Consider the following 17,598-nt stretch of genomic DNA (forward strand, 5'->3'; position numbering starts at 1 on the left):
CCCCCCCATCTAGGGGCTCCATCCCAGGACCCTGAGATCACAACCCCAGTTGAAGTCAGACGCTTAAGGGACTGAGACACCCAGATGCCCCTTCCTTTTTAAGGCTGAGTATCATTCCCCTGGATGACCAGACCACACTCTGTTTATCTATTGCACCGCTGAGGGGCACTTCGGTTGTTTCCGTGCTTGGGTGTTTTGGAAGCTCCCAGGGGTTCCCCGCCTGAAGCTGTGATGGAGGACCTGCGAGCTGGGCACGCCCCTGGCTCCCTGCCCTGTGGCACCAAGGGCGTCACCCCCAAGCCTCTGCCAGGGGTGCTCTCTGCTGTTATCAAGTCCAAACAGCATTGCAGGAAGCCCTCTTCCCCCCACCAAACACCCTCGCAGGGCCGGCCAGGTCTGTAGCCAAGGGAATCCGAGCTCAAGAATGCAAACTCAATACACACAGTTTGGACATTTAAGAAGCCAGAGTGCAGGAAAATGTATGCCTTTGTTCCCTAATTTATTCAATAAATGCTTTGTGTGAGGCACTGGGCTATAATTTAATAGACGAGATCCCCGCCCTCATGGAAGGAATTCGGGGGCGCACTCATCTCTTAGCACGGAGATACATGCCCACGGGCAGCGGTGCCCAGCCCGCCGAAACTGCTGCGGGGCCAGGGCTGGACGTCCGGCACCTTCGCATCCACGCTCTCCCGGGGCTGCTCCAGGATGAGCGTGGGGACCACCAGAGCTGCCCACTGTGCCCGGCGCAGTCCCCCTTCACCCGGGACTCCCCGGACGCTCCGCCGGCCGGGCTAGAGTCGGGTTCCAATCGGCCTCCCGAGCCGCACGCGGCCCCGCCCACACCCGCAAGGCACAAGGCCACGCCTCCTTCGCGGGGGCGGGCGCGGGCCCGGCCAACCAGAGCTCCCGGCTAAGAGTTAGGCTCCGCCCCCCAGGTGAGCTTGTTTTCCCAGACTCCTCCACTCCCGTGGAGAAACCGTCGCACTGCCGGCGCGCGCCCCCGACACGGCGCGCCTCCGGACAGCTCGCGCCCGGCTCGTTGGGCCTCACGCCCGGACCGGAGGCCGGAGGTGGACGCGCTGGCACCACGCGCGGGGCCCCGTAAGCCCTTGAGGGAGCTGCGCGCCCGCCGGAAGTCGCGCCCCCGACGCGGCCCACCTGCCCGCGTGCCGGAAGTGGACGCTGCCGCCCTGCTTCCGGTCGGCGGGGCGCGCACGGGCCGGGGCTGCGGACCGGGGCAAGTCCGGGGCGCCCATGGCGGAGGGTGGCGGCCCCCACGGCCGGGCCGGGCCGGGGCCCGCAGGTAACGTGCGCGCAGCCGTCGGGCCGCGGGGCGGCAGGGCGGCGGGGCAGCGGAGGGCATGGTCCAGCGCCCTGGCCGAGGGACCCCGGCGGCTGCTCCCGGGCCGGGGCCGTGCTTCCTCGTCCCCGGCGGGCCAGGCCCATGGAGCCGCGCCCTGCCGCCAGGGTCGGGTCAGCGCGACGCGCCGTACGGGGCGGCCCCGGCTGCTGCGTGTGCCCGCTCCTCGGCCTCGCGTGGACATGGTCGCGCTGGCTTTCCTCTCCTGTGGAACTTGCTTTCTAACTGCCGGTCCATGAGCCGGTGGGGATTTGCTAGGGCCCTTACTGTGAGAACAGGACATGGGTCATCTTCCGGCTCTGAGCGCACGGGTCGGGAGAGCCCCCAGAGGCCAGTCCCTCGGGACGGCAGGTGTCTTTTCTCCGCCCTGCCACCTACGGCTTGCCTGGGGTGCTACCGCACATGCACGGGCAAGGGACAGCGATAACGGCATCCCCGGCGAGCTGTCCGTGACACAGCATGTCCGGGGGCCTGTGGCCCACCCGCAGAGGAGGCAGCTAGAAAGCCTCACGCTCACCACCCAAAATAGCCATCAGATGTAGGGTTTCCACCCTGAGACCTCCCTACTAAGCGGATGTGAAGTTGCAGGGCAAGTGAGTTGTTGGCTGTGTTCAGAAGAGGTTCCCTCTTACCCTGTGGTGGGATTTCCCGTGTTCGTTGCTGAATTTGCCCTGTGTACCTAATGTGGAGAAGCTGATCAGAGAAACGCAGACCTTAAGTTGTGTTTGCGTCTGAAGCTGGTTGTAGAGGAGGCTGCGTTGAGCTGGGCCAGGGAGTGGGTTGAAAAGAGGCCGGCAAAGGGAGGCCCAGAGAAGAACTTAGTAAAAATCTGTGGCTCCCACTTACCCGTCGGCCTTTGCTCTACACTTTCTGAATCTTACTGGCTCCTGCTTTGGGAGCTTTTTCACTCTGTGGGGTGAAACTGCAGGGTTACCGCTGTGGAGGAGGACAGCTGAAGGAAGATGGGGTGGCGGCCCTAAGGGTTCCTTGAGGCCTGCCTGTTGATCGGCTGCAGGTGTGGTTGTGGGATCAGCTTGAGTGACCCGTGTGTGTGTGTGAACGCGGGCTGCCCTGCCCACCTGCCAGTGAACTGCTGAGTCTTGAAGGGCAAGGAAGCTTACTCATCACCCCCCTTGTACGTTGGTCAAGTCTTGTCTGCAGTAGGTATTCAAGAGATTGGATTTGAATGTAAAAGCAACTTTATCATTGGAAAGCGTCCACCTGTGGAGGGATGTACTTTCCATCTGTGCCTGGTCCCATGCTGGGAGTCCGCATTCATGCTCGTTCCTTATGCCCCTGTCTGTAAGGATGTCTGCAGAACTCTTGATTATCTGGAGATTATTTCTGGGCTCCAGTGTGAGGGGAAAAACTCGATAATTTGCAAATAGGTATCAGATTTTACAAATGTGTTGACTACTTATTTTTCATAACTCTGAAGGCTGGGAAGTCCAAGACCAAGGCCCAGCACATTCTTTGTCTGACAGGGCCCTGCTTCTTGGTTCCCAGGTGGCAGTATTCTTGCTTTGTCCTCACATGTGGAGGGTGTGTGGGAGCTCTCTGGGGTCTCTTTCATAAGGACATAATCCCATTCGTGAAGGCTCTTCTCTCATGATCTGTGCAATCACCTACCAAAGTCACTACCTCTTAATACCATCACCTTGGAGGGTTAAGATTCCGACATATTTTGTGGGGGAGACACAAACATTCAGTCTGTAGCAACTACTCTTTCTATTCCTCACTGATTTTGATACCCATTTATACTAAGGTCTTTTCTGGGCAATTGATTGTTTGATTTATTTTTTTATTCTGATAAGAGATAATAAGTTCTGGGGCGCCTGGGTGGCTCAGTTGGTTAAGTGACTGCCTTTGGCTCAGGTCCTGATCCTGGGGTCCTGGGATCGAGCCCCACAGCTGGCTTCTTGCTCAGCGGGGAGCCTGCTTCTCCCTCTTCCTCTGCCTGCTATTCCACCTGCTTGTGCGCCCTCTCTCTGTCAAATAAATAAAATCTTAAAAAAAAAAAATCTGTTAACTGGTAAGGTCGTTTATTTCTCATACGTACTAAAAAACAGGTGATTTTTCTTTTTCTTTTTTTTTTTTAAGATTTTATTTATTTATTTGACAGAGAGAGACACAGCGGGAGAGGGAACGCAAGCAGGGGGAATGGGAGAGGGAGAAGCAGGCTTCCCGTGGAGCAGGGAGCCCGATGTGGGGCTCGATCCCACGATCCCGGGATCATGACCTGAGCCGAAGGCAGACGCTTAACGACTGAGCCACCCAGGCGTCCCAAAACAGGTGATTTTTCACTTATATTTCCAGATAAACTTTTTTTTAAGTAAGTTCCACGCCCAGCATGGAGCCCAGTGGGGTGCTTGAGTCAACAGGACTCAACTTAACTCAAGGTTAAGATAAGCTCAAGACCTGAGCTGAGAGATCAAGAGTCAGACGCTTAACTGAGCCACGCAGGTGCCCCTCCAGATAGACTTTTGTAATATTTTTGTCACATCTCATATAAAAACTCTGAAGAGATTTATTAAACCACTTAATTTGTTATCACTTAAAATCTTTTTAGCATTGACTCATCCTGTCCAAGCACATGGTACGGTTTACTCTAGTCATCTTTATTGTTTTCCAGTTTTATAGTCTTCATTATGTGAAGCTGGCTTTTCTATTTATATGCATATATTTTAATGTTTTCCTTCTTAACTGAGGTGTAACTTACATTCAGTAAAGTGCAGCCATCTTAGGTTGCCATCTTATGAGTTAAGCATGGAGACTCCTGTGAGGTCATGGCCCAGGTCGGCTTGCTACAGTCATCCCTGTTGCAAATATCAGCATTTGTTTGGCTGTTGAATTTTGCCAAATCCAGGTGCCTTTTTGTAATATAGGAGATGATTATATGGTTTTCCCCAATATTAAGACACTGCTACATTCTTGGGATAAATAGAGTAATATTATGGTGGATTTTTTTTTTTTTAATATTTTATGGTGGATTTTTGATACGTATTTTAAGTTGCACCTTGCTAATATTTTATTTAGGATCTTCCATATTCTTCAGTAGGGTTGACGCATTGCCTCCTGTCCCACCAATGTTTTAAAAATTATTACCCTTGTCAGATTTGGTGTCAGGATTGTGCTTGTTTCACTAAGGGAAACTTTTCTGTATTTTTTAAGCCCTGGGCGTTTCTGGAGCATGGGAATGATTTATTCTTGCGTGTTTGAGGTACCCAGGTAGACTGAAGACAAAGGGTTTGTTGCAGACGGCGCCCCCTATTGGTTGGTGTTGGCAAGGTTTCCCCTAGCTGACAGGAGCCCCTCTCTTCAGTGCAGGTCCTAATCTGAAGGAGTGGCTGAGGGAGCAGTTTTGTGACCATCCGCTGGAGCACTGTGAGGACACGAGGCTCCATGATGCAGCCTACGTGGGGGACCTCCAGACCCTCAGGAACCTGCTGCAAGAGGAGAGCTACCGGAGGTGAGCGTCACTGTCCTGGGGCTGGCCCAGTGCTGCCCGAAGCTGAGGTGCGTGATCCGTGAGGGCACTATGTCTCCCTGGTGAGCAGGTGAAGACCCTGAGGCTTTACAGTGTTAGAGGACAGGGGAGAAAAGGAGACCGAGGGAGCATGGCCAGCCTTGTAGGAGATAACCAGGTAGTGAGGGTAGGGGGACCTGAATTCAAGTCCAGATCGGTCATTGACCTTTATATTTTCTGGAAACTTCTGGCCCTCTCTGGTGTCAGCTTTCTTGATGTTAGTCCTGATGGCAGCACTGTTACTGTCTTCAGGAGTGGTCCTGCCCCCTTCCAAGTCTCTTGTGGCTCTTTACCCTAAGCTGTATATGTGAGTTCACCTAACTTTGTTATTTTCATGTGGTTACCCCCCTGTGGGTGCAGATTTCCTGATGTACCCTCCTCTGGCATCTCTGATCCCCAGCTGTCTGCCTCCCGGGCCTGGGGCTCAGCCTCAGACTGGCCGTCTCATCACCCGGGGATATGCTGTGTGTTCACCTTCTTATTCCCTTTGTCTGTAGTGCCCAGCCTGCTGCCCGCCAGATCCTGCCCATTCCTCCACACCGGCTCAGGCTCTTCCTTCGAAGCAGTGGGTGTTGATACTACTTTTTTCCCACCAGGAACCCCTGGGAGAGCACAGAGTCTTCCTTCCCTCTGGGTGTTCTCTGATTGCTTTGTGGGTCGAAGGTTGGAGTCCCAGCTAGATTAGCAACTGACCTGCAACCAGAAACTCCTTCCTGCTTTGTGTTTCTTTCCCCTTCAGGGTTAAGGTGGCAGTGAATTGATAGAAGAAATGTCTTCTGGTCAATATTGAAATGAATGCCGCTTTTTATGAATAGCTCCCAAGGGAAGGATTTCTAACAATTTAAGAATAGGGTTCTTTTTTTTTACTTCTGATGTCTTAGCATTATTTCATCAGAATAGATACCAGTATTTAAAAAAAAAAAAAAAAAAAGCTCTAAATACCCAGAAAGGATTGTCATAGAAAGATGGCAAATGGTTCTGCATGAATATTTAATGCAAATGACTCAGGCCCAAAGGAAACCTTAAATTTGCAGATGCCACAGTAGAATAAAAACAATATGCAACAGTAGAATAAAAACAATAGAATAAAGTAGAGTTCAACTAGGTATTTTCATATTGCTTTTCCAAGTACTTTTTTTTTCTTTCTTCTTCTATCTGGATTGAATAAATCTGTTTCTCAATGATCTGTTTCTGTTGCTCTGTACTTTGATCATGAGTCCTTGGAGTGTTCCTTGGTCTTCTTGGCTAGTGGGAGCCAGAGCTCAGCTGAAGGAGGAAGCCCTGGCCAACTGTGTATCTCTGTGTCACTCTTCAGTGGGCTGGATGGCCACGCTTTGTTCACAGCTGCACTGGGAGCCTGAAGTGAACTGTGTCTTGGTTGATGATGTGGTGGGTCAGTGGGCTGCATGGCCACGGCATTCCTTGACAGGGAGTCACAGTCTGATCGTCAGTTTCTGATGAGAGCTGAGCGTAGCCCGTTGCCCTCTGCTGCTGGCCGGGAGTGGAGCGCTGCGTGGCCTTGGCCACTTCTGCAGGCTGTCATTTGTGCCGTGTCACAGGGAGAAGGACCACAGGGGTCACCCGGTCCCAGTGGGGATGCCAAGGCCCAACCTCAGGCCTCCACAGCGAGTGGCTGGTGAGAAGGGGCCTCAGGACCCTGGCGGGCTGCCAGCACGTGCGCTGCTCTCCATCCTGCGCTGCCTCCCTGGGCACACCCTTCCACCCTTTGGGAGATCTGAGATCTTAGCTCTGCGCCTCAGTGTCCTCCGCTGTGGAATGGGCTCTCCAGATCTTCTCTGCCTCACGCCCAGACCCAGCATCTCATAGAACAGAGCACACGCGGAGGCATTCTTGAGGCCTGGGAGTCCCCGTTTGAAGAGGTTGCCCTCCCGTTCTCTGTTGCCAGCATGGACCAGTATGGGAGGAAGCAGGGCAGCTTGTGGGCTTCCCAGCTGCCCCCCACAGCCTGGCTCCCCTGTGTTCTCTCTTAGCCGCATCAACGAGAAGTCTGTCTGGTGCTGCGGCTGGCTCCCCTGCACACCGCTGAGAATCGCGGCCACCGCGGGCCACGGGAACTGTGTGGACTTCCTTATCCGGAAAGGGGCTGAGGTGGATCTCGTGGACGTAAAAGGACAGACCGCTCTGTACGTGGCTGTGGTGAACGGACACCTGGAGAGCGCCCAGATCCTGCTGGAAGCTGGCGCCGACCCCAACGGAAGCCGGCACCACCGCAGCACCCCCGTCTACCACGCGTCGCGTGTGGGCAGGGCCGACATTCTGAAGGCCCTCATCAGGTCAGTGCTGCCGAGGCCTGGCCGCCCTCGCCCCGTGGCCGCGGCTTCCTATGGCCACGTCCTCTTTCCCTGTTGTCTGTATTTACTCCTCTGTCTGTGAAGTTAGGTGTGTTGGAAGAATTGTCTGTTAGTCTTTTTTTTTTTTTTTTTTTTTAAAGATTTTATTTATTTATTCATGAGAGACAGAGAGAGAGAGAGGCAGAGGCAGAGGGAGAAGCAGGCTCCCCGCGAAGCAGGGAGCCCGATGCGGGACTCGATCCCGGGATGCGAGGATCATGACCTGAGCCGAAGGCAGTCGCTTAACCAACTGAGCCACCCAGGCGTCCCTGTTAGTCTTTTTGAAGAGCTGTTTCTTAGCTCTGCCAGTTCTCTTATTTTTCTGCTTACTAATTTTTCCCCCCCATTTTCCTTAATTTTTCTCTTTTTTCAGTTGAATGATTGATTATTCATTTTTGTTCTCAAAGTGTCAGCTTTCAAGGTTATTATTACCTTTGCCTTTAGCTTTGGTCTTATCTGCTAAGCTTTTACCCCGTATTTAAATTAAGTATTATTGAAGTTGATTTCCTCCTTGTTCTTATGGAGGAGAAAGGTTTAATATACATTTTTTATGAACTACTTTTATTGTATTGTGCTCAGGTAGTGTGGAGCGTATAATTTGCATTTTGGGGCTTCTTTTGAGTTTTTAATTTTTTTTTATGTCACACGATGTTGTTGTGGGTTATGCTCATTATTAAACCAGAGGGGCAATCTAGGCGCGCCTGGGTGGCTCAGTCAGTTAAGCATCTGCCTACGGCTCAGGTCATGATCCCAGGGTCCTGGGATCGAGCCCAGCATCCGGCTCCCAGCTCAGCAGGGAGTCTGCTTCTCCCTCCGCCCCTCACCCCGCTCGTGTTCTTTCTGTCTCTCTCAAATAAATAAATAAATAAATAAATCTTTAAAGGGCGCCTGGGTGGCTCAGTTGGTTAAGCGACTGCCTTCGGCTCAGGTCATGATCCTGGAGTCCCTGGATCGAGTCCCGCATCGGGCTCCCTGCTTGGCGGGGAGTCTGCTTCTCCCTCTGACCCTCCCCCCTCTCATGTGCTCTCTCTCATTCTCTCTCTCTCAAATAAATAAATAAATCTTTAAAAAAAAAAAAAAAAAACCAGAGGGAAGCTGTAGGTCTCATTGAAGGCTCGTTTACACAGCATTCTGTCACATTTAGTTTTTAATCTTTTTGGGCTTAAGTAGTTCTTTGGGTGCTCACCTTTCTTATTTGACTGTACAGGATTCTTTATTTTTTAAACACAGTTAACACTTGTCATAGCTGATGTTAGGTCTATGTCTCTCTTTTGGTTTCTTAGCTGTTCCTTATTGTGTATGTTTGTTCCATGATCTAGATTTTCTTTGCTTTTCCTTTCTATTATTTTAGATGGTTTATGGTCTTATTTTAATCGTACGAATGGTTACATTTTAAAAAAATTTGAACCAGATTACATTTTCATTTTCTGTGTCTCCAGTGACTTCTTTCTACCAGAGGTGCTTTTTTTCCGTGCCTTGCTCTGGAGGTGTTTCCTGTGGTTGGACAGAGTATAGTTTAGGTAGCTAGTTTTCAGTGTGGGAAGGATTGGGTAAGGCTCCTATTGTTACGGGCTGCAGTGTGGATGGTTCTCAGGAGGAGGAGACCTGGCGTTCCCTTGCCCAGCGCAAGGTGTGGTTTTTGAATTAGGTACTGAGAATATATTTATTACATTAAAAGTTTTTTTTTTTAATTTTTTATTTTTTTTATGACTATGGAATTGGCTTTTAGAAAGACGGACGAGGGTATTATGGTATTTCCCTTCTCTTTAAAAATCTTTAGCCTGATCATCTAAGCCACCTCAGTCCTATATCTTTGCATCTTAGAGAATGTAAGTCATTAATTTGGAAATATTTTTGAATAGGATCAATCAATGAAATTTCATCTTGGTTCCAGAAATCCCTTTAGGCATTTCAGTCAGTTCATGAGGCACAACTGCTTTGAATTAACGGCAGGCTTGACTTTCAGAAGTACATATACAGATGCCCTGTTTGAGAAGGTGTCAGTGTTATTAAGAGATCTCATTCCCTCACTGGCGTGCAGGACATTACTATTACAATGAGGTACCAAGAACACATACTAAAAAGTTTTCTATTTTCTGAATTACCAGGTAAGTGACTTATTGGCCTTTGGAAAAGGGAGTGATATGGTTGAGTTATTGAACAAATAATACGATCTAAATATAATGTCAGGTCCTGTCTTCCTAGGTCATTGTTCCTTATACGCAGGGCTCTCTGCTGTCACGCTGTAATTTGCTGTTTCTCTGCAAGTAAATTCCATTTTGTTACTTGTAAATTCCCTTGATAGGTGTTGCTGATTTTTATTTTTTATTTTTTATTTTTTTATTTTTATTTTTTTTTAAAGATTTTATTTATTTATTTGAGAGAGAGAGAACACATGAGAGGGGATAGGGTCAGAGGACGAAGCAGACTCCCTGCCGAGCAGGGAGCCCAATGCGGGACTCGATCCCGGGACTCCAGGATCATGACCTGAGCCGAAGGCAGTCGCTTAACCAACTGAGCCACCCAGGCGCCCCTGATTTTTTTTTTTTTAAAAAAAGGTAAGGAGTGGTGTTTCTGTATGTGCAAAATTTATATTGATTCACTGAGTTGTCCCAGTGGTTCCTTGGCAGAGATATTAAAAGCAGGAGGGGAATTTTGGAAAATATTCAGGATTAAAATTAACTGGATCCTATCCAGCATATTTTTATGATTGGATGAAGGGCTGTCTTTCCCATAGCTCAGTTAATACCAGATTGTCATATTGCCCAAAATTACAAACATTTTGAAAGACCTATCCCTAACAAAAGGAGGAAAAAAAAAAATCACTGCTTAAAATCTAGTTCTCTTTTTCTTTATTGGTTGAGTGTGTGAAATGAAATGGCAGTTTCTGCTTGGTTTGGTGTGTGTTGTAGAATGTTTCTCCTGTCACTGCTGGAGTGTCTGGGAGGCTGGGCGATGTTTGCATTTGACGATGCTGCGTGGCTTCAGTGGGGAAAGGACTGTCCTGGGAGCACATCGGTCGGTGTGCCCCTCCCTTCTCCTCCTTAGGCCTGTGCTTCCTGCAAGCAGAAGTATGGGTTTCAGGGAGAAGTTCCTTCGGACACTCAGAATGTGCTGAAGAGACAGGCGATGGACTATGACTGCTGGCCAGCCGTTTATGTCATGGCCTGGAAAATGGTGCTGTTTCCTGTGCCCTAGGCCCCTGCCTGTCCGCCTGTCTTCTCTGCTTCTACACGCCGTCATTTCCTAATTCCAAGAACCCCGTGCCGACAAAACGTGTGTGGCATTGTAGGTCTGTCTGGGGTGATGGAAGCTCGGGGAGGCGGGTGCTGGTGGTCGAGTGTTGACTCCGAGCAGAGTCGGTAATGTGCGCCAGGCAGGGGATCTCAAGGGAACGAGACTGCGCTCTTCTCCACATCTGTCCAGTTGCACAGGATTGCACTTGGGCCCGCTACTGCTGATGTTCACTTTGATCTTTTGATTAAGGTGGTGTCTGTCAGGTTTCTCCAATGTAAAGCTATTCTTTTTCCTCTCTAATTATTTAATTCGTATTTTGTGGAGAGGTACCGTGCAACACGTATATATCATATTTCTCATCAGATTTTTAATTTATTCATTTATTTGTGTTAGACTTATAGTTTCGTGTATTATCCAAGGAGTTATACTCCCTTATTATTACTTATTTTGATGCTCAGATTGTCTCAGATTTGGCTGCAGGGAGCCCTGTCATACTGGAGGCAAGCTCTGGCCTTACGACATGTCCCCCGCATCCTTTGAACAGTTCCTTACTTTCTCTTATAACAATATAGTCTAGGCTCATCTAGCACTGTGTCTGTCTTAGCCCTGGAATTAGTCATTTCTCCGAAGAGTCCTGGTTTCTCTCAGTGGAGAATGGTGGTTAGAAGCCAAGATTTTTGCTCATGGGCTATTGTTGTTTTCAGGCCCTCCGATGGGACAGAGCTAAGGTTACATATACACATTTTTATCTATATTTCTGTATCTACATACATTGACAGTGGAGTTCACCCTGATACTTCTAATCCAGTCTGGTACCACAGGGGTCATCCTACTTTTTCTTCCTTTCCGAATTTATTATTTGCTTTTCCAGCAGAGACCTGGTTCCCCTTCTCAGCATATTTACTTATTTTGCCAATTCCCCACCTGTAACCAGACTAGTGTTGCTGTCCCCTCTCACATGACTCCTCACCCGATGTGGGCTGTAATACCCCACGCCAGACAGCATTTTTAGCAAGCACCCTCTTAACTTTGCCAACACTCTGATACCCTGAGCCAGGCCGCCCTCCGTGCTTGCATCCGTGGCCTCTGCTTAGATTAAAGGGACCTAGATTAGTAGTTTGCATTTGGGAGAACTCCAAATTCCTGATAGTAAGTCTGTATTTGGACTTCCCTGGGGGCTGGGACAAGGGCACGTCCCTTGTGGGGACCCTGAAGCCTCTGCCTTTTTAGAGTCATTTAGAGGTTGGCTCTGCTGAACAATGTGGCTTCCAGTTCAGGCTGCTCCTGCACCCATGCTGTGAGAGATGCATTTCCTCATGTCTGGGCTGTCACTGGGCCTCTCGGACACCCGTAGGGATTATCTCGGGGACTGCAGTGAGCGTGCCCCTCTGCGTGAAGCTCCCTGCTGGCAAGCTCTGCTTCCTGTCTCAGGTCCTTCTAGGGGAATCTGGTGCTCTGGTGTTTAGTGCACCCAGAAAGAGGAGCCACTCTGCAGGCAGGACATCATGGCACCATCTGGATACACGGTTGGGCTAAAGTGGGTTTTTTTTTTTGCTTTTAGTTTATGGGGATTGCCTTTAATTTGTTTTATGACATTTATGTGGTTCCAAAGTCAAATCTATAAAACAAAGTATATTAAAAGAAGTCTAGCTTCTGTGTTGGTCTTCTTCAACTCCCCTATAGATGACCATTTTAAAACTTTTATGTTTTATATCTCCATTGTTAAAACATAAGCATAATGTGTATATGTCTAGGTATGTGTCATATACATGTATGTATCGTAACCACTTTCCCTCTGATAAACAGTAGCATAGTACACACTTTCACTGTCCTGCCTTTCTCACTTGTTAAATGTGTTCTGAGGTCATTCCAGAGCAGTATTTAGCGATACTCCTCATGCCTTTTCATAGCGGTTCATTGCTGCTTTATATGGATGGACCATGGTTTGTTCAACCAGTCTCCTGTTGAGGGACCTCTGGGTTGTTTCTTGCCTTCAGCTGTTATGGATAATGTTTTAATGAATTGTCGTGTGCATGCATCTTTTCAGAATTTTGCAAATGTAACTTGGGAAGAGATTCCAAGAGTGTGATTGGTGGGTCAGAGGGTAAATGCATATGTAATTTTGCCACTTCTTGCCAAATTTCCTGCTAGTGGGATTGTTCCATTTTGCATTGCCCCCAGAACTAAATGAGACTTCTTGTTTCTTTAAAGCTTGGTCAATAAAATTTTGATTTTCTCCATTGTGATAGGTGAGAAGTAGTATCTCAGGGTAGTTTTTTTTTTTAATTAAAAAAATATAATGTTACACTAGTTTCAGGTGTAAAGGTAGTTTTAATTTGCATTTGTGTTATGAGTGAGGCTGAGCATCCTTTCAAATGGCTGAGAGATGCTTGCCACTGTCAGCGTCTCTAGCTCATTTTCCTGTAGAACAGTTGATCTTTTCCTTTTTTTAAAAAAAGATTTTATTTATTTATTTGAGAGAGAGAGGGAGCATGAACGAGCAGGGGGGAGGGGCAGAGGAGAGTCGCAAGCAGATCCCGTGCACAGCATGGACCCCAACACGGGGCTAGATCCCAGGATCATGACCCTGAGATCACAACCCCAGCTGAAACCAAGAATCGGATGCTTAACTGACTGTGCCACCCAGATGCCCCGATCTTTTCCTTTTATTAGCTCTTTCTGTATTAAGGATATTAATCCTTTGTAACATTCCCCCAACTTTTCCACTTACTGTTTTACTTTGCTTATGCTGCTTTTTGCCATGCAAACATTTTTCTTTGTTTAATTTTTTTAGAATTTTTTAAAAAGATTATTTATTTACTCATTTGTCAGAGAGAGAGTGCGCACTCGCACAAGCAGGGGGAGCGGCAGGCAGAGGGAGACGCAGGCTCCCCCTTGAGCAGGGAGCCCGATGCGCGGGTCAGTCCCAGGACTGTGGGATCATGACCTGAGCTGAAGGCAGACGCTTAACCGACTGAGCCACCCAGGCGTCCCTCTTTGTTTAATTTTCATGTTAAAAAGCTTTTCTGTTATATCTTTTCTTGTTTGATATTCCAAATAGATGTTATAATCAACTTCTGTAACTCCAGAGATGTTAGTTTTGTTTATTTGTATTTATAATCAAGTTCTTTTTTTTGAAGATTTTATTTATTTATTCATAAGAGACAGAGAGAGAGAAAGAGAGAGGCAGAGGAAGAAGCAGGCTCCCCGCTGAGCGGGGAGCCTGATGCGGGACTCGATCCCAGGACCCAGGGATCATGAACTGAGCCGAAGGCAGACGCTTAACCATCTGAGCCACCCAGGCGCCCTATAATCAAGTTACTCTAAGAATGGGATTTTCATTTTTATAACAGACTTCAGGAAACTGATCTATTAATAGTGTTGAGCCCTCCTCTCCAAGGTGGGGGTGGGGCTTTCCATTTCCAAAGTCTGCTTGTATGACTTCAGGAGTATTTTGTAAACTTCCCTCATGCAAATTTTGGACATGTACTGTTAAGTTTATGCTTAGATATCTCATTTTAAAATTTATTTTGCTTTCATAAATGAGGTCTTTTCCATTTTGTCTTTGAACTTATTTTCGTATGTATGAAGGCTGTTGATTTTATAATTTTATTAAAGTAATAAATTCTCTCATTGCTTATTGTATTTTCATTAATTATTCAGGGCTTTCCAGACATAGTCATATCCTCTGAAAATAGGGAAAGTTTTTTCTCTTCCTTTATGATCTTAATCAGCTAATTGCTTTTTCTTGTCTGATTGCACTAAAATACCCTTATTTAAAATGCCTGAATTAGGGGCACCTGGGTGGCTCAGTTGGTTGATTGTCCGACTCTTGATTCCGGCTCAGGTCATGATCTCAGGGTGTTGAGATCAAGTTGCTCACCCTCTCTCTCTCTCAAATAAATAAATACATCTTTAAAATGTCTGAGTAACAGTGGGCTGGAGAATGGGTGTAGGCAGCTTGCTCTGGCTTCCATAGGAGAGCTGCCCCTCTCCCCATTAGGTGAGACGCCAACATCTGGGTTTTATCTTGTGAAGGAAATGTCTATCACTTCTTATTTTATTGAGTATTTATAAACCTGCATTAGTGTTGAGTTTTGTCTCATGCCTTCTTTTTTTCATCTATAGAGGTAATCATGATTTTCCCCTTAGTTCTGTGAATATGATGGACTGTGTTCTTAGGATTTCTAATATTGGAACCAGCCTTGCATTCTTGGAATAACCCGCATGAGGTCATGGTATATTGCTTTCTTAATATACTTTGGATTTGCTTTGCTAACATTTTATTGAAGGTGGTTAAGTTGATACTCATAAGTGAAATCAGTTGGTAGTTTTTTTTTTAATGCTGTGGCTTTTGTCAGGTTTTGGGATTGTTTTGCTAATTTCATAAGATGAATTTGGAATTTTTCCTTTTTTTCCCCCTTTTTTTGAAGTACTTTGAATAGCCATAAGATTGTCAGCTCTTCAAAGGGTTTGAAGAGTTCCCCGATGAATTTGTTGTGTGGGTGATTTCCAAGTTCTTAAGTACGATCTTACCTTCCTGGAAGTCATGAGACTGCTGTGATCTGTGGCGTCTCCTCAGCGGCTCCCCGGTGCTCATGGAGGTCAGGCCTGTCTCCGGTGCTGTGGGGATCTGTTGACTTCGGTCAGTCTACCGCAAGGTCTCACTGTCCCTGTGTCTCCCTGTAGGTATGGGGCTGACGTCGATGTCAACCACCACCTGACTCCTGACATCCGGCCCCCTTTCTCCCGGCGCCTCACCTCCTTGGTGGTCTGCCCCTTGTATATCAGCGCAGCCTACCACAACCTCCAGTGCTTCAGGCTGCTTCTCCAGGCGGGGGCGAACCCCGACTTCAACTGCAATGGTCCTGTCAACACGCAGGGCTTCTACAGGGGCTCCCCCGGGTGTGTCATGGATGCCGTCCTGCGTCATGGCTGTGAAGCGGCCTTCGTGAGCCTGCTCGTAGAGTTCGGAGCCAACCTGAACCTGGTGAAGTGGGAATCCTTGGGCCCAGAGTCAAGAGGCAGAAGGAAGGTGGACCCTGAGGCGTTGCAGGTCTTTAAAGAGGCCAGAAGTAAGTGGCCTGAGTTCCCTTCTGACTTGCAGTCTGTGTGGGTTACTTGAAGGAATTGAGCTGTAGTGATTAAAACAAACTCTTCCAACAAAGCACTTAGTCAGAATCTGCAGTTAGGGCTAGGAAGTTTCTAGAATACTCCCAGATTGGTCTTTTCAAATTCCTAGACACCAAGAGTTGGTATAAAGAAATACATAAAAGTACATGTTCAAAGTTCCTGGAATTATAGTCGACTGCTTTACCTCTTTGCTCTGCTTTGTGACCCCAAAGTCCTTCACTTACGCGTGGTTTTTAAATGTTTGACAATAAATTGCAAGCCCTTCCTCCTCTAGGGGTCCTCATGCCCTTTCTTCAGTTCCACTCAAATACCGTTACTTTTATTGTGTGATACGTCTGGTTTTTGTTAGAATCGACTCCATAGCTTGCTTATTTATGAAGAAAGATTTTGCTAATGAATTAATAAATCAATAGCCTGATTGTTTGCTGTTGATCTGGAGCTTGGTCTTCGTGTCCGAGGCTCACTCTGGGGCTCAGAAGTGGACCTTGTGCACCTCCTCCTGGCTGCTGTGGGCCCTCTATGACCTGCCCACGCCTGGCCTCCTCCTCGCCTGGGTCTCGAGGACATCTGAGTTGAAAACCTTTTCCCTAACCCTTGCCTCTCACAGAACTTGAGTTCATTGTGTTTCTGTTGTTGGAGTTTCCTAAGCCAGTCATTAAAAACGTGCTCCTGGTGAGCCTTCCCCCACAGAGCTGGTCAGTGGTCAGTTGGAGTTGTTCTGAGAGAGGCTGCCTGCCTCGTGCCTGCTTCACAAGGCAGAGACGTGGTTAGGCTTTTGACCCACCACAAAACTGTGAGCCTGCACTCCTCACAGACTGCTCGGCCTATCTGTCCGGGGTCCCCCGGGAGCTCCTGGGATTGACCAAGAGCAGAGGCTGACGGAGGGTTAGGGTCCGTCATTCACACCTGTCCGGGCCTTCAGTGGTCAGCTCTTGTTTCTGTCTAGGAAATTAAACCCGGTCAAGGAGGTGCCATCCTGGTGGGCAGGTGCCCCAGGTGAAGATTGCACTCCTTGTGCAGGCGGGAGGAGCGGATGACAGACCTTCCTCCCCGGGGGCCACTCTCTCTACTGTAAAATTGGGAAGTTGGCAGTGAGCACTCAGGGCAGTTCTGTCAGTCTCAGCCAGCCTCTGGCTAACCTCCCTCCCTCTGTCTCCCTTTCTTCCCTCGGCGTTCCAGGTGTCCCCAGGACCTTGCTGAGTCTGTGCCGTGTGGCCGTGAGAAGAGCTCTTGGCAAATACCGACTCCATCTGATTCCCTCGCTGCCTCTGCCAGACCCCATAAAAAAGTTTCTGCTTTATGAGTAGAATGCAAGTGCAGCAGTTGATTGCAGTGAGGAGGAAGGTGATCTGCAGTGAAAGTCGACACCGATTCTTGCCCCGGTGAGCCACATCCTGTCTGTGCTGCTGACGGAATCCCATTTGGCTGTTGGTAAAGCAGAAACGGCCTTGTTCTCATGGATTGTAATTCCATCTCAGGTGCTCGGGGCATTGGACAGTCCTGGGGTCATTGTCAGCTGAAAAGTTCATACAAAACTTCATTTTGTTCTTCCTCAGTATCTCTGTTTTGGATTCTCTCGGTAGCAAATTCACGAAGTGGGCCTTGCGGTGTGTGTAAGTACGGGCTGAGGTTGGAGGTCTGCTAATAGCTGCAGTGGGGAAGACTCCTAGCACTTTCCAGAACTGTGCTTCTGTTTATATTTTTACTTCTCGATTTCATTGTAAAGCCTTCTAATACCTAAATGAAAAGAGAGTTTTGGTTAAAAAAAAAAAAAAAAAAAAAGTAGAGTACAGAAATGCAGTTCATGAATTTGCTGGTTTGTTTTCCCTGCTCCTGGGGGTGACGTGGCATTTGTCTGCACTCACCCCTTCCTTGCCACTTCCGTGTACTCTTCTTGTGGTAGTGTCTTCTGTTAATTGTCTTCCTTCCAGGATGGTTTCTTGGCTGCATGGATCGGCTGTGTTAGCTCAGTCAGGACCTGCGTTTGT

The 17,598-nt window shown here is 48.1% G+C and overlaps 1 protein-coding gene across 2 annotated transcripts; it reads left to right on the top strand.

Annotated features, from left to right (window-relative positions):
• Positions 1-1,179: 1,179 nt before the first annotated feature.
• ASB1 (ankyrin repeat and SOCS box containing 1) lies at positions 1,180-17,384 on the top strand. Of its 2 annotated transcripts, XM_021678979.1 has the most exons (5): positions 1,180-1,306; positions 4,691-4,832; positions 6,881-7,183; positions 15,167-15,552; positions 16,790-17,384. In XM_021678979.1, exons 1-5 carry the CDS (start codon positions 1,258-1,260, stop codon positions 16,915-16,917), a joined length of 1,008 nt encoding a protein of 335 aa, XP_021534654.1. In that variant the 5' UTR covers positions 1,180-1,257; the 3' UTR covers positions 16,918-17,384. The 2 variants fall into 2 exon arrangements, with proteins under 2 accessions (XP_021534654.1, XP_044769399.1); XM_044913464.1 differs by lacking the exon at positions 6,881-7,183 and having other exon boundaries at positions 16,790-17,367.
• The last annotated feature ends 214 nt before the right edge of the window (positions 17,385-17,598 follow it).

The sequence above is a fragment of the Neomonachus schauinslandi genome, chromosome 3 (assembly GCF_002201575.2).
Source record: "Neomonachus schauinslandi chromosome 3, ASM220157v2, whole genome shotgun sequence".
NCBI classification, from domain to species: Eukaryota; Metazoa; Chordata; class Mammalia; order Carnivora; family Phocidae; genus Neomonachus; species Neomonachus schauinslandi.

Excerpts from the sequence above, each read along its gene's own strand:
- ASB1 (XM_021678979.1), top strand. The coding sequence starts at position 1,258 with ATGGCGGAGGGTGGCGGCCCCCACGGCCGGGCCGGGCCGGGGCCCGCA. Across the intron at positions 7,184-15,166 it reads ATTCTGAAGGCCCTCATCAG|GTATGGGGCTGACGTCGATG; the intron begins GTCAGTGCTGCC and ends GTCTCCCTGTAG. Across the intron at positions 15,553-16,789 it reads GGTCTTTAAAGAGGCCAGAA|GTGTCCCCAGGACCTTGCTG; the intron begins GTAAGTGGCCTG and ends TCGGCGTTCCAG.